The sequence below is a fragment of the Nyctereutes procyonoides genome, unplaced genomic scaffold (assembly GCF_905146905.1).
Source record: "Nyctereutes procyonoides isolate TBG_1078 unplaced genomic scaffold, NYPRO_anot_genome, whole genome shotgun sequence".
In the NCBI taxonomy this organism is placed as follows: Eukaryota; Metazoa; Chordata; class Mammalia; order Carnivora; family Canidae; genus Nyctereutes; species Nyctereutes procyonoides.
In genome coordinates, this window is record NW_026575146.1 from 69,799,508 (window position 1) to 69,824,614 (window position 25,107).

The 25,107-nt window shown below is 47.6% G+C and overlaps 1 protein-coding gene across 1 annotated transcript; it reads right to left on the minus strand.

The window, feature by feature from the left end:
- Window positions 1–7,114: 7,114 nt before the first annotated feature.
- On the minus strand, window positions 7,115–23,648 carry CACNG6 (calcium voltage-gated channel auxiliary subunit gamma 6). Its single transcript, XM_055311013.1, has 4 exons — window positions 22,155–23,648; window positions 17,559–17,633; window positions 14,816–14,953; window positions 7,115–7,594 (listed from the first exon to the last, which is right to left on the minus strand). The coding sequence occupies exons 1-4, from the start codon at window positions 22,480–22,482 to the stop codon at window positions 7,356–7,358; spliced, it is 780 nt and encodes a 259-aa protein (XP_055166988.1). The 5' UTR covers window positions 22,483–23,648; the 3' UTR covers window positions 7,115–7,355.
- Between the last annotated feature and the right edge of the window lie 1,459 nt (window positions 23,649–25,107).

Below are 25,107 nucleotides of genomic sequence, written 5' to 3' on the forward strand. Positions count from 1 at the left end.
ATTTTCTAATTTCCAAATGCAGTAGCGAGGGTCTCCCATGGCTGTTTTCCTAACTTATGTCTTCCATGTGGGGCAAGCTGTGGAAAGGGGGTGTCCTTTGTTTTCAGATGGCACTGGAAATACGTCCAGGTTACGTGAACCTAAGGAAGATTTCTTAAAATTGCCAGGACTCCGTGTCATCACCATAAAGAGAAACAGATATCTGATGGGGTTGTTGCCAGCAGTAGGACCCCCCCATCCCCATTTTCCCAGGACTGGGACTGAGGCGGGGGCTGCCCCTCCATGTGGGAGCTAAAATTGAGAAAGCCTTGGGCAAACAGGAATGAGTGAGTTTGTTTGTCATCTTCATTGTAAGCGTAGGAGATGTAGAGGGAGGTGATAAGTACGTTGGCTTTTTCCTCCCGCACCCCCCCTTACCCTCCCACACTTGCCTCACAGGTCTCATTCTTTACCTGTGCCCCTGGGGAACATCTAAGGCAAGCCTCATGCCCTTCATAGTCATCTTAGGTAATAAAGGTGTCCAATTAGTCACATGCAAGGGAAAAATAGTTCAGTAATTGAAATGCTTTTGGCAGGTTGCCTGCAGCTGCAGTGAGCATGGTCAGCTTTTTCTTTATTTCCTCCCACTTGGAACTTCTGCTCCTCCCCTGCCATCCCCAGGCCACAGTTCTCACCTGCAGTCCCCCTGGACTCCACCCTTCTCCTTCTCCCCTCCCCCACAGTTCTCACCTGCAGTCCCTCCTCCAGCTGCACAGCTGGAAGGTTGGCTTGCTCTGTCTGTGGGGTCCATCTGTACAGTTCCAGCCTCTCTGCGGGGCTCACCTTCCACCTCCAGGTGGCGCTGGTGGAAAGCAAGAAAGACCTGATTCATTCATTCTGTCCTAAATGTCTGTAGAGCTGTCCGCCACAATCTTGAGCCCTTGAGATGTTTCAAACATGAGCTGGATCCCATTCCTCTCTGAACCTCCCTGACCCCAACCAAGTGCTCTGAGTGATCCAGTGGAAGCTTTCCCCATCTTGAAGCTTGAACTGAGAAACTGGCATGCTTGCTACCCAACTATGTGGGGACTCATGGCACAACAACAGCTCTTAGAAGCAAACACGCAAAAACTAAACAACTCTTCTAATTCCAATACCACTTTTCTGAACCTTCAGGTGAATGTGAACCCCAACCCTGGCACCTGACCAGCACTCCTCAAAAATCATCAGAGTCACTCAAAACAAGGGAGGTCTGAAAACTGTTGCAGTCAAGAAGAGGCCTGATGTATCAGTGGCATGTATCCTGTAACAGAACAAAGGGCATTAAGTAAAAACTAAGGACATCTGAACAAAGCATGGACTCTAGTTAACAGTAATGTATCAGTGTTGGTTCATTATGACAAATGGACCGTACAATGTAGAATATTGGTAACAGGTCATAGAATAAATGGGCATCTGTGTACTCTCTTTGCAATGTTTAAAAATCTAAAACCATCTAAAATTAAAAGTGATCCCCCCAAATTAAAACTAAATTAAAAGTTTACTTGTTAGAGGGTGAGAGAAAGCACCATGGGTGCAGGGCCTGGGAGCAGGTTGAGGATGATGCTGCCCCATGCCTGTACCCTGACACTTCTCTCTCTGCCATTCAGGTCCTCCCAGCTGAGGCTGGGATGTTGAGGAGCAGATACCATCATTCCCACTGTGCCCTACACAAATTCCCAACCTTACAATCTAATGACGGTGGTTTTATGTCACTAAGTTTGGGATGGCTGGGTACAAATCAATGGCTAACCTGAACAGAGAATCAGCCCTGGGAGCAGGCAACTATGTCCTTTAAAGAGATGAGGTGGTGAAAGCCTTCATTCCCTTGGCTCAGGCTCCATGTCTAGGTTGTTGATTCCAGTTTTTGCAGCTAGGTGGCGGCCAATGATTGTCTCCAGCCAAAGGAAGATGGAGAAGCAGCAAGGCACTCGTAGCTCTCGCCTGAAGTCTAATGTCCAACACGACATCACTTGGAACTGTAATGGTGATTTCCTTACAGAAACCCAATCCCATCCTGCATGTCTCCACACCAATACCCTCATTTTCAGCCTCAAGCTATTTGCCCAGTCTCAGGAGACTTCCCAAAGCGGAGCAAGAGCCACACTTGGGGGAGCCCTTTTGTCCTGTTCCAGAAACACCCCCCCATGCCACCACCACCACCACCACCACCACCCCGTTTAGTTCTGCAGCTTGAGAAAGGGAGCAAAGCTGGGGAGGCCACACTCTCTCCCCTGCTCTGTCTTCTACCCCATAGTTGGTCTTTTGCTGACCCTTCAGGAAATGAGATATAGTTTATTGCGACATCACTCTCCTAAAAGCCATCCCCCACTGAGCTTCTCTCACTGTGAGTCCTCACTGACACAACAAAAATTCAGACCATCAGATTCCAACTCATAAAACAGAATTGCTGTTCGCTTCAGCCTTTCTGCTTCTAGGCTTAGGCCCAAAAGAATCAGAAGCAGGGGATTCAAATGTGTATATTTGTATCAGATATTTGCACATCCGTGTTCACAGCAGCATTATTCAGGATAACAGAAAGGTAGAGGCAATCCATCAATGGACAAATAGATAAACAAAATGTGGCATATACATATGTGTTAAACAGCTCAGACTGCCATAGAGTATCATAGCTGGGTGGCTTAAGCAACAGAAACTTATTTTCTCCTTGGTCAGGAGGCTAAAAATCTCAGATCAAGGTGCCAGCAGGGCTGGTTTCTGGTGGTATCTCTCTTTCTGGCTTGCAGATGACTACTTTCTCAACTGTGTCCTCATGTGGCCTTTTCTCTGTATGAGGGGAAAGAGAAAGAACGAGGGAGCTCTAGTGTCTCTTCTATAAAGACACCAGTCCCGGGGCACCTGGGTGGCTCAGTGGTTGGGCATCTGCCTTCAGCTCTGGTCATGATCCCAGGGTCTTGGGATGGAGTCCTGCATCCGGCTCCCCACAGGGAGCCTGCTTCTCGCTCTGCCTGTGTCTCTGCCTCTCTCTGTGTGTCTCTCATGACTAAATAAAGAAAATCTTAAAACACACACACACACACACAGAATTGGTCAATCCACAGAGACAGAATAGATTAGTGGCTGTAGGGACTAGGAGGACGGGGGAGATGAGAATAGTTGTTTGGTGCAGACAGGGTTTCCATTTGGAGCATAAAATGTCTCAGAACAACACTGAGAATGCACTTAGTACATTCCTTAAAAAATGGTTAATGGTTAATTTTATGTTGTATGAATTTCCCTCCGATTAAATAAGTAAATAACTTTGTGAACATTGCGAAGGTGAAATAAATACGTCTGTGGGTCTTATCTGTCCCTCTCGCCATGAGTTTGAATCTTCTTCAGGCTTTTTAAATAAATAACTAAATAACTAAATAAACTTGACACAGGAAAATAGACATGGTTAGATTCCGTTTACACGAAGTTCATACATAAGCAAAATGAAACAGCGCTTTCTTTAAAGAGTAGAATTATAGTTTGCAAAATTACAAGGAAAAGGGAAGGATTTGTTCAAAATAATTGTGGTTGGTTGTGGTTGGTAATCTCAGAGCTGGGAATTGAGGTGGGGATGAGCTCAGTGAGGAATGGTTAACAGCAGCTTCCAAGATTTGGGTTCTTTTTCTTAGCCAGGGTTCTGAGAAAGTGAACGTTTTTTATTCTGATTCTTTAAATGGGATGTTGGGTTCTTACACACGCTCTTGCATATATGATGCATCCCACATTTAAAAATAAACATTTGCCGAATTTCAAAAAGACTCATTTGGATGTAGGGTAAAATGTTAGCAACGGGAAACCTGCATGAAGAGTGTATGGGTCTTCTGTGCGTTCTGTGGAGTTCTTGCAACTTCTCTATAACTTTGAAATTATGCTCAAAAAGTCTTAAGATGTATTTAAAAAGGACAGAATCACAGATTTCAAGAAGCTGCTATTTTCCTTTACTGCAAAAAGTATACGGTGAAGAGACGCAAGTTAATGTTTCAGCAAATTATCCCGCAGCGTGATGAGGTTCCAGTTACTGGTCTTTGGTGGGTCTCTATTCCCTTCCCCCATCTCTGAGAAGTCCACTCAGACCCTGAGTAGGAAAGAGGTGCAGAGTGCAGGCCCCTCACACAAAGAGCCATTCCCAAGACCAGAGGACTCTTCCCCTGAAGCAGACATCTCTGACATCTCTCAGGGCCTCATGGAGCCAGCTGTGTACCAAGTCAAGTAGGGAAAAAAAATGTTGCTGATCCCTTTCTCTGGCTCTTGTCTGAGTTTATAATTACATGTTCATTAGTTGATTATGTGATTAATATCTGTTTCCATCGCCAGACTATCAGCTCTTCAGGGGTCCCTTTTTGCGCTCTACTGTATGCCAGGCCCAAAGTGCCACTCCATAAATAATAAGAGCAGCAGGGCTGATGTAGGCATGCCCGCGTTCCAGGGCTCTGCAAGAATGAGGATGGCATTACTCCGGCAATAGCTCCAGGAGTGAAGCACCGAGAGGAACTCTCTTAAGGGATGAAGAAGTAGAGATCAGAGGTCCAGCAAGTTGCTTGGGCTGAGGAAAGCAGAGTTAGGGTTTCCCCAGTGCCTGCCCCAAGCCTCCCTACTTGTTCAAGGAGACAGGAACTCCTCATCCTCAGCCCGATGCTGACTTTAGTACATAAAGAAATGAAGAGAATGTCCTGCCAAAAAGGGCCCCCACTCTGAGATGGAGTGCAGTCTCAGCGAATCCACAGGACACCCCACATTTCCTGGGTGACAAAACTATCTCTCCAGTGACAAGGCTGCTGGGAGCCCTGGGACAATTTGTAATTATGTATACATAATTGTTTATGTCCTATAACATGTCGTGTTATATAAATATGTTACACATTATATTATAAATATTATGGTATTTATAAACTACAATATGCTACATTATATATTATGTTCTACATAAAATATTATGAATGCTATATTTATATAACATGATAAGCTATCTTTATATAAAGATTACTATAATGTATAATGTTATATAGTTTTTTATTAGATAGTTATATAATATATAATCATTTGTGGGTTTTTTTTTAATGATTTATTTATTTATTCATTCAGAGAGAGCGAGAGAAAGGCAGAGACACAGGCAGAGGGAGAAGCAGGCTCCATGCAGGGAGCCCGATGTGGGACTCTATCCCGGGTCTCCAGTATCACACCCCGGGCTGCAGGCGGCGCTAAACCGCTGCGCCACCGGGGCTGCCCATAATATATAATCATTTGTAATGTATGATGAAATACAGAAATGTATAATAAAATATAGAAATGTTTAGGAGAATATATTAAAGTGTTAAATATATTTATTTTAATAACATTAAATTGAAATAATTTAAAATAATAAATAATAATTATTGAAATAATATTATTAATATAGGGGTGTCTGGGTGGCTCAGTTGTTGAGCATCTGCCTTTGGCTTAGGTCATGATCCTGGGATCCTGGGATTGAGTTCCACATCAGGCTCCCCACAGGAAGCCTGCTTCTCCCTCTGCCTATGTCTCTGCCTCTCTTTGTGTCTCTCATGAATAAATAAAATCTTTAAATTATAAGTTTTTAATATAATAACCAATTGATTATAAAAGAACCATATGCTATATATAATGCTGGTATAATATATAATATTATATTTGTAATTACATTTATAATTTATAATTAAATATAGCAACATTTAAGAGAATCAAACTCAGAATATTAACACATTTATATTCATAAGCCAGCACAAAGTCCCCATTTAAAAATTTTTTTTTGAGATTTTATTTTTAAGTAATCTCTACACCCAATGTGGAGCTTAACTCACAACTCCCAAGATCTAGAGTCACATGCTCTACCCATTGAGCCAGCCAGGGACCCCTAACTTTGAGCATTTTTAAATGTTTAAGAGACTGGCCTTTGAGAAGTAACAGATAGGGTTCAGCTTTTCCTACATACCTGAAGAATGCACTCAAGTTGTGATTTTGAGGTTGAAGTAAGTACTTGGGTCTTTAGGAGGCACAAGGCCAGCCCTTTGGCCCAGGGGATGAGAGCCCTCCACCCAGGTCTTCACTCCCCAGGTGTCATCTGCTGCTGTTCTCCAGCTCCTACCAGCATTCTGTTTACAGTGAGAGGACAGGGGCTTTCCAACTGGTCTCTGGCCTCCTTCTGGAACCCTCAGGGTGCACATCCCCTCCCACGGTCTCCTGGAGGCAATGGAGGCTTTTCCAGGCGTGAACCTGGGAAGTCCTTAGCCTCTCCCTGACCCCCTGCCCCAGAGCCACATGCTCTTCTTTAGGAGCATGCTCCAACAGCACCTGTTCCCAGGTCCTGCGCTCTGTGCTAGTCTGCTGGCTGCCCTAACAAAGCACCACACACCGCACTCTGAGGGTTCTGGAGGCGGGAAGTGCAGGGTCAGGTGTCTCAGAACTGTTTCCTTCCAAGGACTGAGAGGGAAAATCTGCGCCAGGCTCTCTCCTGGGCTAACAGGTTACTGGCCACTGTCTCCCTGTCTCCTCCTTCATGCTTGCCTGTGTCCTCATCCCCCATCCTCTAAGGATACCAGTCACTGAATGAGGGCCCACCCAGATGACCTCATTTCCACTTCACTACCTCCATACAGACTCTCTCTCCCAATCAGGTCTCACACTGAGGTCCTGGGGATTAGGATTCCGACACAGACATTTGGGAGGGATGTGGTTCGACCCACAATGTTTGTGTTCAAAACTGCTATGTTTTCCTGTCACCTTCTGTGGGTTTGTTGATATGTGACTTTGGGGCTGCTTAAGTAGCCTGCCACAGGTTTTTTAGAGAGCATGAGGCAGTCACTTTTCTCTCTACCTCAGGGAGCACAATCACATCCAAACAGACTCCAGATCAAAGCTGTTAAATTTCCAAATCTTTAATCCCACACCGACTGTAGCAAGGTCAGACCCAAAGGTCTCCCCTCCTCCCCCTCCCCCATATCCCCAAGATTCAAATCAGTTGGAAGAAGTCTCTCCCACAAGTGAATACATCCAGATCTGGGAAATGAATCGGTCCAACTCCCTCCCAAGACCCCCGACCTCATCCCTCCACCCCACCCCCTAGGTACCCCATCAGTCCCCTCCCAGCCTTCCCTGGGGACCCTCATTTGCAAAAAGCCTCTCCCCATCCTACCCCGGAGCATCCCAATTCAGCTATAGTAAAGAACATATTCACAAAGGGAAACAATGAGGCAGAAGAGGCAGGTTTGTGCAAACCACGTGAGCCCCACAACAAGGAGAACACAGTTTTTCCAGGGGGTGGGGGTTGAGGGATAAAATGGAGAAAAGGAAGAGTTTAGAAGGAGCTTTGAGAAGGCACAGTGGTTGCTCTAGGTGTCCCGGGGCCCCTGCTTAGGACAGAGTGAACCCCAGGGCCAGGTCGGCAAGGTGAGCAGGAAAAAGCAGCCAGCTCCCAGCAGCAGAACGAGGCTGGCCCCCACGCCACAGCCCAGGGACCAGGAGTACTCATAGGTCAGGGCAGGGGCTGGGGGGTTCTCGTCGCTGACTCTCTGCAGCAGGGCTTGCACGGCATGCCGAAATACCTCCAGGCTGACCAGGAGCAGCAGGCCTGTGGGGAGAGGATGGACACGGTGCTCAGGGGCCCCCAGGATCCCTGACACACCCCATCTTGTGCTTGCTCGAACAGGAACCCGGGGGTCACCCCAGGACTGCCCCCACCTCATTCATTTAACAGCTTCTTATGAAACACCTACTGTATAACAAGCACGGTTTGGGAAGCAGGAGGTAAATAAGGGAACCCAGCACAAATGTTAGAGACGGAAGGAGGATGGTGGCCACCAGGGGTGGACGGGCCAGGGGAACGGAGGCTGAGTTTCAGCTGGGGAAACAGAGAAATCAGAGTCATGGAGATGGGTGGTGGGGATGGCTGCACTACAGTGTGGACGCGCCAAATGCCACAGAACCAAGCACAAAAATGGCTATAATGGTAAATTTCATGTTATGTGTCTATCGCTTAAAAAAAAAAAGGGATCCCTGGGTGGCGCAGCGGTTTGGCGCCTGCCTTTGGCCCAGGGAGACCCAGGATCGAATCCCACGTCGGGCTCCCTGCATGGAGCCTGCTTCTCGCTCTGCCTGTGTCTCGGCCTCTCTCTCTCTCTCTGTGACTATCATGAGTAAATAAATAAAATCTTAAAAAAAAAAAAAAAAGCAGGGGCGCCTGGGTGGCTCAGTTGGTCAAGTGTCCAGCTTGATTTAAGCTCAGGTCTTGATCTCAGGGTTATGGGGATGGACCCCTATTTTGGGCTCCATAAGGCATGGAATCTGCTTAAGATTCTCTCTCCCTCTGTCCCTTCCCACCGCAAATACATACATACATACATACATACCCTGGAATCAAGAATAGCAAAAATCAATTAAAGACTCCATTTAAAAAATGTTAAAAAAATAAATAAATAAAAGGGGTGCCCGGCTGACTCAGTCAGTAGAGCATGTGACTCAATCTCAGGGTCATGATTTCAAGCTCTACATTAGAAGTAGAGCCTACTGGGGATCCCTGGGTGGCGCAGTGGTTTGGCGCCTGCCTTTGGCCCAGGGCGTGATCCTGGAGACCCGGGATCGAATCCCACGTCGGGCTCCCGGTGCATGGGGCCTGCTTCTCCCTCTGCCTGTGTCTCTGCCTCTCTCTCTCTCTCTGTGACTATCATAAATAAATAAAAAAAAAAAGAGTGATGGTGGAATCTGAAATAGTCAAATTCATGGAAGCACAGAGGGAGTGATTGCCAAGGGCTAGAGGGAGAAGAAACAGGGAGATGTAGGGCAAAGGGCACAGAATTCAACTATGCAAGGTGAATGAGTTGAGGGGATCTGATGTACAACAAGGTGACTATAGTTAGCAACACTGTATTGCACACTCAAAATCTGTTACAGACTGGATCTCAGAGTTCCCATCACACACACAAAAACAGCCATGTGGGGTGATGGATAGATGGTGTTAGCTAAGCTGACTGTGGTGATCATTTCACAACATGCATGTAAATCAACACTTCAGATTGTCCACTCAAAGATCTACAATTTCCACTCATCAATCACACCCCAGTAAAGCCTATTAGTCATACCCCAATAAAGATGAGGGATCACAAAACAAAAAGAAAAGCAGTCAAGTTGTCGTGCAGTTTGATTAAAAACAACAACAGCAAGAAAAGAGGAAAGAACAAGACAGACAAAGACCCTAACCTCACAGAGCTTATATTCTACTTGGAGGAGACAGGTGGGAAGCAAATAAACCAAGGCTTGTAAAACTCAAATTCCATGCAGGAGACTATGAGAAAGCATAAATCAACGAGGCAGGTGAGCATGGTGGAAAACATGACAAGGAGTAGCCAAAACTCAGCTTTGGCTGACAGCTTTCAGAAATGAAATGGGGGCTTCAATTGCCAAACCTTCTGATTTTTCAAGGATAGCTGGAATTTTTTTTAATGATTAGTATTTTATAGAAATTTACCCAACCTTTAAATATTCGCTCAGAGAACTCTTTTTGCACTGTCCACCAAAGTGCATTTGTGGGTCACTGGTGGTTATGGGCTGCCAGGTTGTAACTTCCAAATAAACACATGAGAGGACAAGATAATTTCAGAGAGTGATGTGTGCCGGGAAAGGAGATAAAAACAGGGTGATGGGAAGGGGAATGACATCCAGGGGGGGGGGGCAGGGACTTTAAGATGATGTCATCAGGAAACACCATTTAAGCTACGACCCAGATGATGAAAAGAAGCCAGCCATGCACAAAACTAAGTGATGGCTGTTTCAAGCAGAGGGAACGCCTGGTGCAAAGGCCCTATGGTAGAATAAGTATAGTGTGTTTGGGGGAAAAAAAGAAGGTCAGTGCACCTAGAGCAGAGGATGGGAAGGGGAGAGTAGTGGATAACAGAAATACAAAGACAGTTTGGGGACAGATCACATAGGACCATCTGATGGTCATCCATGAGTCATGAGTCCTATATGCCTCGTCTCTCAGACCCTGGAGTCCGGCCCCAACCTAAGTTCTAGACTCTCCTTCCTCCCAGCAGTCCACTTCCCTATGCAGTTTTTAATCAGGGGCCTGGAGAATGCAGCCAGGAGTCTGTGTCCTGTGAGTCAGTGGCTCCCTCTGAGGACTCCTTGGCCCCATGCAGCTCAGCTTAGGACACTGGAGGTGAAGAGCATCCTGACAAGGAGGAGATACTCTCCAGTCTCCTTTATTCCTTTGCTAATTCATGCATCTTTGATTCATTCAACAGATCTCAATTGAGCTCTCATTATAAAATACATAAATAAGACCAACAAAGCCCTGTCCTTCTGGAGCTTCATCCCAGAAAGAGAATTGGACAATAATCAGGTAAATGTATTGCTGTGGGCTGAATTGTGCCCCCAAAAGTTCATACATTGACATCCTGACCCTGTAGTTTCTCAGAATGCAACCATATTTGAAGATAGAGTCTTTAAAGCAAGAATTAAATGTAAATGAAGTCAATAGGGCTCTAACCCAATATGTAGGGCAATATGGCTGGTGTCCTTACAAGAAGAGGTGATCATGACACAGACACCCAGAGTGATGACCACTTGAGGAGGGGAGACGATGGTCATCTACAAGCCAAGGAGAGAGGCCTTGGGGGGAAAACGGCCCTGCCCTAACCTGGATCTCAGACTTCCAGCCTTCAGAACTGTGGAAAAAATACATTTCTCATCTTTAAGCCCCCAGTCTGTGGCAGCCTGAGCAAATGAATACACATATAAATATGTACTTTGGGGTAGTGATTGATTCTATACGAAAAAAAAAAAGGCAAGGTAGGGACACAGCAGGTACTGGACCTATTCTAGACAGGTGGTCAACAGTGGTCTCTCTGAGGAGGTAATATTTGATCAGAGACTTAAATGATATGAAGAAATAAAACGTGGGAAGCAGTGCAAAATGCCCTGAGGAGGAAATGAGCTTGGAGTGTCTAAGGAATAGCAGAGAAACCAATGTGGCCAGAACAGAGGGAACAAGTGGTAAGAGATGAAGTCCCATGTAGCCAGGAACCAGGCCACATAAGACCTTGGAGTCATCTTATTCTAGTGGTAGTAATTTATTGTTAATTTATTGGCCTTTTTTTTAAAGATTTTATTTATTTACTCATGGGAGACACACACACACAGAGAGAGAGAGTGGCAGAGACACAGGCAGAGGGAGAAGCAGGCTCCATGCAGGGAGCCCAACGTGAGACTCGATCCCGGGTCTCCAGGATCACACCCTGGGCTGAAGGCGGCACTAAACCGCCGAGCCACCCAAGCTGCCCTTGGCCTTTGAACCAAGTAGGAACCACAATATGATTTGTGGTTTAAAAAGATGACTAACCCCAAAGCATAGAAAGGTAGGATCTGGCCATGGGCTGTAGTCTGAGGACCCCTGGCCTTGACACACTAGCTTTGCGCCAAGAATCTAACTAGATGCTCTCACTTCTCATCTCTTCCCACCAGACCTTGTGAGGTATGTATTATCATCATTCCCACTTTGTAGATGGGAACATTAAAGACTGGAGAAGTGGAGCTTGGGTTTGAGCACAGCCTGGTCTACTCCATAGACTATTCCATTAGGTATGTCACTATACCTCCTCCCTGATCAAGCCTGACATCATTTGTATGACCTAGAAGGGCCCACGTGATCTGGCCCCTGACTACTTCTTTATCCTCCTCTTGGCTGCTCTTCCCACCCTATAATAGTAGGGAGTGGAACTTCCTTCAGTCTTTAAATGCACCAAATTCTTTCAAGCCTAGAGACCTTTATGCATCCCTATTTATGTTACACTTCCTCTGAGAAGCCTTCCCTGAGTGCTGCCACTGAAGTCAATATCAGATCTCCCAATTATACATTTCCCTCATACTCTTCATTTGTAGCTTTTATCACAGTTGATAATTATTAATATATATTAATTTATATATTAGTATTGCCTGTTTGTCCAATTTCTGTCTCCCTCACTAAACTACAAATCCACAAGGGCAGGAAGCTTGTCTATCTCATATCTCTAAAACATGAACAATGTCTGATGTATTTATTTTATGGAGAGAAACAATATAACCCAAACTTGTCCCTTTATCTAAGGATAACTTAAAAAACACAATCTGCCCAATCCTTGATACCCAATATAACCAAGGTACTTACAGCATCAAATCCACTCTCTCACTTTCATTTGGTTGCACAATTTGCAGAAAAACTTCATGCCTGAGACTTCTATAAAACACTTTTATATCCACACCTTCATGGTACCCCCTGGAATAACCCAAGTATGAGTTCAATAATAACAGCAGCACCAAATTCCTACCAAACTATAAATTCCACAAGAACAGAGACCATCTTACTCTTATTATTCATCATTTTATCCCCAGTGGTACCTAGCACAGCATCTAGCATTTACTAGATATAAAAATATACTTGTTGAATGATTAGATGGATGAACAGATGGAAAACAGATGGAGGGAGAGAGGGAGAAAAGGAAGGAGAATGGAAAAGGAAGAAGAGAAGGCAGTGGGAGGGAATTAATGAATCAGTGGATGGATGGATGGGATGGATACCTGACAAATGGATACTTGGATGAGTGAGTTCATGGACATAAGAATACTTGAGTTCAGAGATTAAAAATTTTTTTGCCTAAGATCACATAACTCTTCAGAAGTTGGGATTTCAACATAGATCTTTTGATTCCCTGTTGATTCCCTGATCCATCTTTTTTAAAAGATTTTATTTATTTATTTGAGAGAGAGAGAGAGAGAGAGAGAGAGAGAGAATGAGCAGGGAAGAGGGTCAGAGAGAAAGAGAGAAAGAGAATCAGACTTCCCACTGAGCAAGGAGCCTGATGTGGGGCTTGATCCCAGGACCTGGAGATTGTGATCTGAGCCAAAGGCAGACACTTAACCAACTGAGCCACCCAGGCACCCCTCTGTTCCATGTTTTATACCAGTATCCTCCTTACTCTCCATGCTCCAGCCACTCTGGCTTTCTTTCAAGACCTTAAATTCACCAAACTCTATCTAACTTGGTAACTCATGGACACCTTCTCTAGCTCTCTGCTCTAAATCAAGTGCTTTCATTATGCACTCTCACAGAAATCTACTTTTCTTTTTCCTTTATATTACCTAGAAGTTTGTAATTGTTGGATGATCTGTGATATTTCTGTGTCCTTAAACAGATGATAATCTCCATAAGGGAAAGCACTTTTCTATCTTATACACTCAGGTGATATTACATATACATATATGTACAAATATGTTGTGTATAATGTGTCTGTGTATCAATGAATAAAATGACCACGTGAATTAATGAGAGAAAGGGAAGGAAATGACTGAATTTTTTCCCTTATTTAGGAAGATCTCTAAAGCAACAAAATAATAAGACTTGGCCATTATTGTTTTCCATTCATATGTTCATGCTCTTGAAGACTCATTATGTCTCTCTTATCTTGCATCAGGCTCTATCTCACTTGTTAGTTAAGACTATGATCTACATTTGTACAAGATTTGGCCTGCTTTATGCTGTGATTTTCATTCTGTTCCTCAAATGTGTCAAGTCTTTTACAGCCTCTATACATCCTATTCCATCATCATCACCATCATCACTACTATCACTACCATCATTGTCACCATCACCACCACCATCGCTGCCACCACAACAAATATCACCAATACTGCCACCTCCACTGTCACCACCACACTTTGATTGGATGATTCCTATTCATTCTTCAATTACCAGCTTAAATATCACCTTCCCTGAGTTTCTCTGACACACCTTCACTGCAATGCATACCCTTAATATGCTTTATCATAACTCTCACCACAATTACAGTTGAATTATTGTACGTGTAATTACTGGTTACTGTCTAGTTCTGCCAGAATCTAGGCTCTGTGAGGGCAGACACTATTGTCTTGTTGTTAGTCTTATATCTCCAGCCCTTAGCACAGGGCATGGAACATAGTAGGTGCTCAGTAAATACACAAAGGATAAATAAAGAAAGCTTATATAGTTAATGACCTTTCTATCTACCTTAGAAAACATTGATCCAATGAGGACTACATTAACAAGATGTCCTATATTTGTGGACCACTAACTCCAAGAATGCAACAGTCCTTGAAGACCTCAGTTCCAAAAAAAAAGAAAAGAAAAGAAAAGAAAGAAAGAAAGAAAAAAAGAAAGAAAGAAAAAAGAAAAGAAAAGAAAAGAAAAGAAAAAGAAGACCTCAGTTCCAAATCTAAGAGCATTTGGAGACCTTCCAATTCCCAGCTAATAACAGGCCTTAGAACCCCCACATTGAACCTACTACAGCCCTTGTGCTTTCCAGTATGCAACAGTGGTTGGTGATGTCCTTCAGCTTCCCAGCATGCAACAGTGCTTCAAGATCCCAGGTTCAAACTGGAAACCCCCAATTCCCAACCAACAACAGGGCTCAGAATTCTCCTATATTTGAGACCTGTATAACCCTTGAGCTTCCTCCAACCACCAGCATACAACCCAGCATGCAACAATCCTTGGAGACCCTTGGTCCAAATTTAAAATAGTGTTTGGAGATACTTTAATCTCTAGGCAACAACAAAGCTTGGAATTCTCCCATTTTTGAGCCTATTATAGCCCATGGGTTTCCCTCAGCTCTCAGCATGCAACGGTGCCTGGACATCTTACCTCCCAGCATGCAACAGTACCTGGAGATTCAATCTCCCAGCATGCAACAGTGCCTGGAGATCTAACCTCCCAGCATGCAAAAGTACCTGGACACCTTACCTCCCAGCATGTAATTCCCTCAGTCTCCAGGCTCCCAACCCTCACCTGAGAGGCCAAAGCAGACAGCTCCAACTCGGAGTAGGAACTCTGAGCCTTTGCTGAGCACCATGATGATACAAAGGCACCCCAGGGCCATGACTGCCAAGCCTAGCACTGCTATCACCGCAGCTGCCAGATTCACCTCTGGAAGGAAGAAACAGAGAACATGGGATGTAGGAAGTGGGGAGAACTCTCCTGTAGGGACCCAGAACCAGGAAGATGGAAGATTCAGAACTGGACAAGAATTTTCAGGTAGATCATCCAGTCCAATTTTGCTTACACTGATGAAAGAACTAAGACTCAGAGAGGGCCAGTGCTTTGCCTGAGGCCACAGAGCAAAGAGGAGACACAGCCAGGATTAGAAGGTAATGGAAACTGCCCATCATTACTTATGATCCAGTCCCTATTTGCTTACAGGTGAAGCAGATGAGGCAGCAGGTGTGTGGGTGACAACAGAAAAGGAGGTATGTTAGAAATCACTTATATGAAGTGCCCAGTGCAGCATTTAGCACACAGCAGATGTGCCGAACAGGTGCATTGTGATTATTTACTCTCCCATAAAGGCACGGTGACTTGACCAAGCTCACTGAGCACAAAGAAAGAGAGAAAGGAGTGGAAAGGGTGGGAACCACTGTTTATTAAGGGCCTACTATGTGCTAGGCATCACACAGTCTGTTTTAGCTACATCATCTCATCAATTCCTTACAAAGACCAGATAAAAGTCATGACATGATCACAATACCTTTACTGGTGGGGAGGGATCCTAAGGTCCTGGGGTGATGGAGAGGCTGTGGTTATAGCAGAAAGGGTAAAGTATTTTCTTTTCTTTTTTTTTTTTTTTTTAAGGGTAAAGTCTTAAGAGTTGCACTATCACTAGCCACATGTGGTCTTTTAATTTTAAATGGATTACCACCTCACATCACACCAGTAAGAACTGTGAAAATTAACAAAACAACAAGTGTTGGAGAGGATGTGGAGAAAGGGGAACACTCTTGCACTGTTGGTGGGAATGTGAACTGGTGCAGCCACTCTTGAAAACTGCGTGGAGGTTCCTCAAAGAGTTAAAAATAGACCTGCCGTACGACCCAGCAATTGCACTGCTGGGGAGTCACCCCAAAGATACTGATGCAGTGTAACGCCAGGACACCTGCACCCCAATGTTTATAGCAGCAATGTCCACAATAGCCAAACTGTAGAAGGAGCCTCAGTGTCCATCGAAAGATGAATGGATAAAGAGGCTGTGGTCCATGTATACAATGGAATATTCCTCAGCCATTAGAAACGACAAATACCCACCATTTGCTTCAACGTGGATGGAACTGGAAGTTATTATGCTGAGTGAAGTAAGTCAATCTGAGAAAGACTAACATTATATGGGTTCACTCATACGGAGAATATAAAAAATAGGGAAAGGGATTAAAGGGGAAAGGAGAGAAAATGAGTGGGAAACATCAGAGAGGATGAAAGAACATGAGAGACTCCTAACTCTGGGAAACGAACAAGGGGTAGTGGAAGGGGAGGCGGGTGGGGGGATGGGGTGACTGGGTGACAGGCACTTGACAGGATGAGCACTGGGTGTTATACTATATGTTGACAAATCGAACTACAACTTAAAAATATATAATAAATAAATAAATGGATTTAAATTAAAACAAAATTTAGGGGATCCCTGGGTGGCGCAGCGGTTTGGCGCCTGCCTTTGGCTCAGGGCACGATCCTGGAGACCCGGGATCGAATCCCACGTCGGGGCTCCCGGTGCATGGAGCCTGCTTCTCCCTCTGCCTGTGTCTCTGCCTCTCTCTCTCTCCCCGTGACTATCATAAATAAATAAAAAAAATTAAAAACAAAAAAAACAAAAACAAAATTTAGGGGCAGGATGGCTGGGTGGTTCAGTGGTTGAGCATCTACCTTTGGCTTAGGGAGTGATCCTGGGGTCCTGAGATTGAGTCCCACATTGGGCTCCCCACAGGGAGCCTGCTTCTCCCTCTGCCTATGTCTCTGACTCTCTCTCTCATGAATAAATAAAATATATTTTTAAAAAACACAAAATTTAGGAGAGCCTGTATGGCTCAGTGAATTGAGCATCTGACTCTTGATCTCAGCTCAGGTCTTGATCTCAGGGTCTTGAGTTCAAGCCCCATGTTGGGCTCCATGCTGGACAGAACAAACAAAAACCCCAAATTTAAAAAACAGTTTTTCCATCACACCAACCACATTCCAAGCACTCAGCAGCCACACTAGGCCAGTGGCTACCATATTGGTCAGCACAGAAATGGAGCATTTCCATTTCACAGAAGATTCTATAGGAGAGCATTGCTTTAGAGGCAGGATTATTTGGGTTTGAATTCTGCCTCTGCCACTTCCTGGGAAAAGTAAATGTAACCATTTCTGGGCTTCCGTTTTCTCACATGGGAGATGAAAATAAAGCCCCTGCCCTGTAGGGTCATGCAAAGGACTGGAGTTCTTATAAATGAAACAGGCAGCCCTATGCCTAGTCTGTGGCAGATGCACATGCTTAGGATGTTAAAGTGCTATCTACAGAAAGCGGGGCTGTGACTTGTCCAAAGCCACATAGCATGTGGCAAAGGTAGAGCTGGGGCAAGAGCATCAGGCATGGAGCTCTTGGGAACCACCTGCCCCCAAAGATGGGACCTCCCCAGGCAAAACAGAGAAACAAAAGCCATTAAGAACTCCACTGATACAGTCAGCATACCCCCCCTGCCACCCCACTGCAGCGTAGAGTTCTCACCTTTCTTTGTGGTTCTCCGGAAGATGCGTGCATTCTCCCCCGTGGTAAAGAATTTAAAATAGGTACAGTTTGCTTCTATGGGAGTAGTAGAGAGAAAGAGGTTATGACATGGAAGTTGCTAGTGTAAGCTTGGGACTGGACATTTAACATACTCATACTCATTTAACAGTCACTAACACTTAACAGCCTAAAAATAGGACATCCACATCCCTGACAAACACAGCAGAAAAATGATGCTCAGAGAAGCAAAAACCATCTGCCGTCACCCAGTTATACAGGAGTTAGGATTCCAGTCTGGAGCTTTGAGGTCCAGATCTGCAGCCTTGTGAGGGCTATTGATCTCTGGTGCCTCTGACTCTCTCTATAAAATGAGATAAGAGTCTCTTTCCTGGCTCCATCATATGGGTTTGCCAAGGGTCAAGTGGGATTAGAAACGATGATCCTCTTTATTCAACAAAGGACACCAAAATACAGGGAACAGAAGGCTACCAAACTCAGAAGAGATTGTCATCTCAGAGAGAATTCCGAACTAGAAGACACAAAGAGCTTCTGCAGGTCAGCAAGAAAAGAGAGGGAAACCAATTGGGAAAAAAAAAATGGGCAAAGGATGGCAATAGTCAATTCACAGAAGAAGTAGCCTGAATGACTTACAAGTATGTGAAGAGATGCTCCACCTCACCAGGGATCACAGAAAAGCAACTTAAATCAGCAGGGAAGAGCCACTTTAGATCAATTAGATTGGCAAATGTTAAAAGGATAATATCAAGCACGGGAAGGATAAGAAACAGCTGGAAGCATAAACTGGTACTAGTCTTTTTGGAAAGTGCTCTGATGTACTTTACGAAATAAAGTATGTATATACCCGATAACCCAACAATTTCATCTCTGGGTATGCATCCAGGCAAAAACTACACACAGGAACATATATGTGGATATTTGCTGCAACACTGTTTGTAAATAACAGGAAGTCAATCAACCCAAGGATCCATCTCTAGGGGAATCAAGTCGATGGGATGGATGCCCTCTGGTGCAAATCTCTGCAGCATGTGGTAGCCATGAACTAGAATAACAGAAAGCAGTATGCGGAGATCTGAAAAAGTGTTGAGGGGGAAAAAATCGTAAAACAGGGGAAAAAATCCACAGCATGATATCATTTATGTAAATTAAAACACAGACAGATATAAAATAACGCTACATAATTTCCAAGTTAAAATATATATTCGTGGATGCATATCAGACACAAGTAAAGAGCCGAGTTAGAAAGGAAGGTGTGGGGCGGGGGGGAGAATATCATGTAAAATAACTCATGAGAAGGCTCTTGGAAAGGCCGGTGACAATTATGATGGAAACCAAAGAAGAGTAAGAGTTGTCCAATTTTGTGAATGTGAAGTCTAAGGATACCTAAATCTTATAAAGACGAGGCCACGTCCTAAACCTCGTTTTGCAACCAGAACTTCCTTTTTTTTAAGATTTATTTATTTATTTTTATTTATGATAGACACAGAGAGAGAGAGAGAGAAAGAGGCGAGACACAGGAGGAGGGAGAAGCAGGCTCCATGCCGGGAGCCCGACGTGGGACTCGATCCCGGGACTCCAGGATCGCGCCCTGGGCCAAAGGCAGGTGCCAAACCGCTGAGCCACCCAGGGATCCCTGCAACCAGAACTTCCAAAAAATTCACCTAGCCCAATACTCTCTCTCCTTCTACAGATGGGGAAACTGAGGCATTAGAGGGGTGGAGGAGAGAGGTCAACAATAAGATGGGTACAAGAAGCAGAAGAGGGACCGGGTGGTGTGTCTGGAGAAGGAGAAAGGAACTTTCCACATTGAAGGAGGATGTGGAGGGGTGAGAAATAAAGTGCTGAGTCAGGGGAGGTGGTGGGATGCTGCAGCCATGGCCCAAGGGAAGGCAAAGGACGTGAGGGGTCCCATCAAAAGCAGTGGGACGGGAATCCTTACCCTGCAACAGCAATCCTGCAGCAGCAAGAAGTAAAGGATGCTTCATGCAGAAGAGCAAAGGGTGAGGATGCTATTGGTAGCAGTCAGTGGGGGACACATGGTCTTCATCCATGAGGGAAATGTGAAGTCCCATCTAGAGAGTAAGAAGGTGTGGTACATCTTTCTGAGAGAGTGTGGGCTGTCTGGCCTCCCATTTTGGCTACAAATGATTTAGGAAATCTCGTCTCTGACTCCAGATGGCATATCCCATTCGGAAAAGAGTAGAATGGGTCACACACACCCTCCCTTCCCCTGTCCTTGCAGCCCAGGGTGGTATGGGATGTCCTTTGAGGCAGAGCAAAGTGTGGGGTATTTCTGAGATAATGGAAGTGGTGATGAGCTTCTGAGGGTCCTTTGGGGTCCCTTGGCAGCAGGGTCAGGAGTGTGGGATGATGGAGATGGTCCTCTGAAGACCCATAGGAGGCTAACAAGGAATGTGAGGAGTCCTGCCTTATGCGGTGAGGTTGGGATGGGGGCAGCCTCTCCAGGGCAGCAAGGACCTTTGGGACATCTTTATGGACTTGTGAGATGCAAAGCAGTATAGTTGTTAAGAACAGAGACAATCAGGGTTCAAATCCCAGATGACTGGTCTGGGAGCATAGATTAAGCCACTAAACATTCCTCACTCCTCATTTCTCACTTCTGTTAAAATAGGAATGATAATTAGTGACTATTGATAAGGTTGCTATGAGGATTAATGAGTTAATGCATATGAAATACTTTGAACAGAACCTAGGCACTACAGAAGCATCTCAGCAAATTACACAAGCATATGATGACCAGGGCATCCCATTTTGCAAAAGTTTGGGAACTTCCTGCTTGAGGCTCTGAGGAACAAAAAATTAGCCCGTCTGTAGAAGTGGTATTTAATCTGGATGCTGAGTGGGTAGATGCCTCACACTACAGGGACATCCCACTTTGCTATTAAGGATTTGGGACATCCTATTGGGGATCCTATGGATGTAAGATGTCACATCTGGATAATTGAGGAGGGAAATCCCATCCACAGCCCAGGGATAGAAGATCTTCTTTGAGGGACACTGAGGTTATGGGATGTTGTTTGGAGAGCAGAGTGTTGGAGATTTCATCTGCGTGACCAAGCCTGTGACATCCTGGATGGACCATGAGGGGTGTTAGTTTCCTTGGGTCAGTAGATGTGGAGCAAGAGCCCATTCCCATTCCCAAGGGGTATAGGATTCCCACTGGTGTACGTAGAGGGCATGGCATGTCCTGTCAGGGAGAGTGAGAGGTATGGGATAGCTCTCTGGCATAGCCAGGGGTGAAAGTCCATTCTGCACAACAGTGACCGGTGTGGGGTATCTGGAGGAGAAAATAAGGAAGACTCAAGGGTTCAGTCTGGGCATTCAGAGGTGACGGGGCAGGAAATGAAGCAGCACATTTCTTAGAAGCACAAGGTCTCTGGTGGGATGTTGAGGGGTGGTTGGCAAGAGGTCTGTTTGGTGGAATCAATAGTGGGGAACAGGCACAGATTCCATTTTGGGGAAGGCATCAAAATGGTCTGTCTCCCCAGGGCCCACAGGATGGGAGTGTGGCCTGCCTCCAGGGTGGGAGAAGCAAGCTGACCCCAGGAATCCAAACGCTCTCTCTCGGGGCACAGGCTGTCTCAATAAGTGCGGATGCTTTTAGGGAATGCAGACTGAGGGCACCAGCTGAGTGTGGAGGACAGGCTGGGTCTCAGGACACAGGCTGCATGCAGAGGTACAAGATTTCTCTAGGGAACACGGGCTCTCTCGGGATACAGGCTGGTCTGGAGACACAGAAATGACTAGGATCACATGCTGTGCTAGAGGTACAGGAGCTTTGGAGGTCAGAGCATGGTTTGGAGCACAGGCTGGCCTAGGGGTAAGGCTGGTCTAGGGACACAGGCGGGTCTAGGGCACAGGCTGGCTTCCAGCTACAAGTGAGCCTAGGGTACGGACAGGTCTAGGGGTACAGGCAGGTCTAGGGATACAGGCTGGTGTGGGGCACAGGCTGGTCTAGGGGCACAGGCAGGTCTAGAGCACAGGCTGGCCTCCAGCTACAAGCCAGTCTAGGGTACAGGCAGGTCTAGGGATACAGGCAGATCTCGGGATACAGGCTGGTGTAGGGGTACAGGCAGGTCTGGGGCTACAGGCTATTCTGGGGGTACAAGCTGGTCTGAGGATACAGGCTGGTCTGAGGGTTACTGACTGGAGGCAGAGGCCTGTCTGGGGATGCAGGCTGATTTAAGGGTGGGCTAGCTTTAGGGTACTGACTAGTCTGGGGGTACAGGCAGGTTGAGGCACAGGATGTAGCTGGAACAGGCCACTTGTGGGGGCTACAGGATGGTCAGTACAGACTAGTCTGGAAGTACAGACTCTCCTCTCTCTCCTTCCTACCTTCTACCGCCCCACCCCCCAGCCAACACACACAGCTTGTGCCTGGGGCAAAGGATATTACAGGGAGCATGGGTTGATGTGGGTATGGGGGGGGGGGGAGGCTCTAAGGGTCCAAGCTCTCTTCCTGGGGCTCAGGCTCTCTCTGGGGTATGGGTTTCTCCTACCCCCACCACTCTCGCTATCTTGGGGCACAACTCCCGGGCTGGGGGCGTGGCCTCTCACCTCCAGGCAGCTCTGCAGGGCCGCAGGTATCTCTGCCCTCAGGCACGTCGGCCTGCCACAGCCGCTTGGTGCACATCTTCCACAGCCCCAGGTGGGCAGCCTCGCAGACGGCGCTGCCATTGGTCTTGTACGTGTTGAGCTCCACCCAGAACTCGGTGCCCACGGCCAGCACAGCCAGCGTGGCGCCCATGGCGCTCAGCAGGAGCCCCAGCTTGATCTTCCCCTCCCGCTCGGGGGTCAGCTGATGCTGCCCTTGAGCCCTCCGCCGGCCCGCAGCCTCCCGCCGCCGCCGGTCCTCTTGCATGAAAAAGTTGGACCACATCATCATCCCAGAGGCTGTGGCCCCGGTGGGGCTCAGAACAGGTGCAAAGGAGGCAGAGCTGAGGAGGGGCCCTAAGGTGGGGAGTGGGGACAGGCTGGGGTCCTGAAGGAGATGAAAGGCTCAGTTTCCAATGGATTCCAAGAAAGGAAGATCTGAATCTTCCCTGGAACCTCCAGCGGGGGAGTCTAGGTGCCTCTGCAGCTTAGAAGAGGAAAAAACAGAGCCTCTGGCCGGGAAAGCCTCTAAATCAGTGGAGGGCCTGGGAGGCCACAGAAACTCAGCAAGGAAGGTGGGACCCAGAGGAAAAGCAAGGTACCCCAAAGGCCCAGAGCTAGAAGCTGGGTATCTAGGAGGGGGACATGAAGGCTCCAGAGGAAGGAGGCCTGGGCACTAGCTGAGTCACCCCCTACTTGGGCCGCCACTGGGAGGAATCACCAGAGGGAAGCTGGGTGTCCTGGGAAAGGGATCTGAGGACCCCACAAAGGCTTAGAGTTTGGGGTACCCAGGGAAGGTTGCTGAAGTCCTCTGAGTGTTTGAGAGGAGATGCCTCCGGCTTCCTTTTGGGCTCAGAGTGTCGGGAGGGAGAAGGTGGGTCCCCTCTGGGGTACAGAAGAGGAGATCAGAACTCCTTTGGAGCCTCAAAAAGGCAGTGGAACCCCCCACAATCACGGAAGGGGACAGCAAAGTCCTGGCTTGGCTTCAGGAAAAGGGGGTGGGTGTCTCCCTGGCCATTCAGAGGAGATCAGAGAAAGTCTCCTGGGTCCCAGAGAAGGGACTAGTGGCTCAGAGAGAGTGGGGTCCAGAGAAGGGCGCTGGGGGGATGCCCCCGGCTCAGGAGGGGGACCTGGAGTCCTTGCGGGGTCAGCGGGAGGGGCTGTGGTCCCCACTGAGGTTCAGGAAACAGGGGCAAGGCCCCCCCAGGATTCACAGGACAACCAGGACCCCGGAAGGGACTCTGCGTCCGTCCCTTGGGGGTTCTTCGGCTCCCCTCCCCCGGGCTCCCAGGGCCTGCGGGGCCGGGACCGCTCCAGGCTCAGCCCCAGGCCCGCCGCCTCCCGCAGGCCGCCCACCTCGGGCTCCTGGGCAGGGCCCCCTCTGGCTCCCCTGCCTCCGCGCCGCCCCGGCTCCAGCTCCGCGACGCCTCCGAGCCGCCGGGTCCTGCACGCAGCCGCCTGCTCGGCCCGGACCGCCGCTCGGCCCCTCTGCTCGCCTCTCCCGCCCACCCCCTGCCCTCCCCGGCTATTTCAGGCTTGACCCGTAAATAACACCCGCACCTGTCGCCCAGCGCCTGTTGCCATAGGGACCTCGGGTATTTTAAGGGGACGCGGGCGGAGGAGGGAGGCTGTCCCGGGAGGAGGGCCTGAGGGCGGGATCCTGACCCGACTAGAGCCTGAGCGCACTCTTATTTCCTTAAGGGGCAAGCGGGAGCCGAGGGTCCCATCTCCAGGGTGGCAGGAGACGGGGCAGGGCAGGGCACCTGGAGTTTCGGTCCGGAGCAGGCCTGGCTGGACGCCTGAATTGCTGGGTCTGAGGGAGGAGGGGCTGGGGCCTGGACTCCTGAGTCTGAAGGAGGAGGGGCTGGGGTTCAGGACTCCTGGTCTGAGGGATTTGGTGCTGGGGGCCCAAATCCCTGAGTCTGAGGGAGGAGGAGCTGGGGGCCCACAGACTCCTGGTCTGAGGAAGGAGGCTGGGGGCCTGAACCCTTGGTCTGAGGGAGGAGGGGCTAGAAGCCCAAGCCCTGGGGCAGAAGACTGGGGCCCAGATCCCTGGGTCTTGATGACTGGCAGAACTGATTCTGGTTTGGTGTCTTCAGCACCCCAGAGGTGAAAAGGGCAGGCGTCAGGGGTACTGGAACCAGAGTCACAGTCCTCGTCATCGAGTTTATTAGACAGGGCACCCCCGGGGGACCTTCCATGCAGTTTCAGCCTCCCCGGGGGCAGGGACGGGGACAGCCATGTGGAATGGCAGCAGGGCCTGACCTTCCCCCCCTTCACCCCCTCCCTCAGCCCTTGTGCAGACGGGCCAGGTGGGACCCACCTTCCACCACCTTCGTCTGTGGTCAGCTGCTCTGCTGCACCCTGGCCCTGTCCACCCTGCTCTGGACGCGCATGGTGCCCTGTGTGGCTTGCATTGGAGCATGAGTTGCCCTGGAATGTGACTGTGTGTGCAGCTCTCCCACCAGCCTGGGGCAGGGCCGGGGTATCAGAGGAACTCATCTGTGTCCTCAACATTGCCCAGCCCAGGACTGGGTACACAAGAGCCTTGGGAGATGTGCATCAGGTGACTTAAAAGAGTGGACAGATGGATGAAATGGGATGTGATACACAGACACGTCCCCCCACGCTGGGGAAGGTGCTCCCTTCAGAGCGCGCCTCCTTGTACATCCTACCTGGCCTCACTACCTGTCTCCTGACCAGCAGCTGTGAGATTATATGGCCAGGCTCCTGGAAAGAGTGACACCTGTTCCTTCCTTCCCCCACTGGGACTTCCCCAACCTTAACGGGACCTAAAGGGGCACCAGAGTGTTCTGAGAAGACAAGGATCCATGCAGTACACTGCCTGTCTCCTGAATCCTTCTTCCCCTCCTCACCCGGCTTGCCCACCTGCACTGAGATGCAGGATTATCTTCCA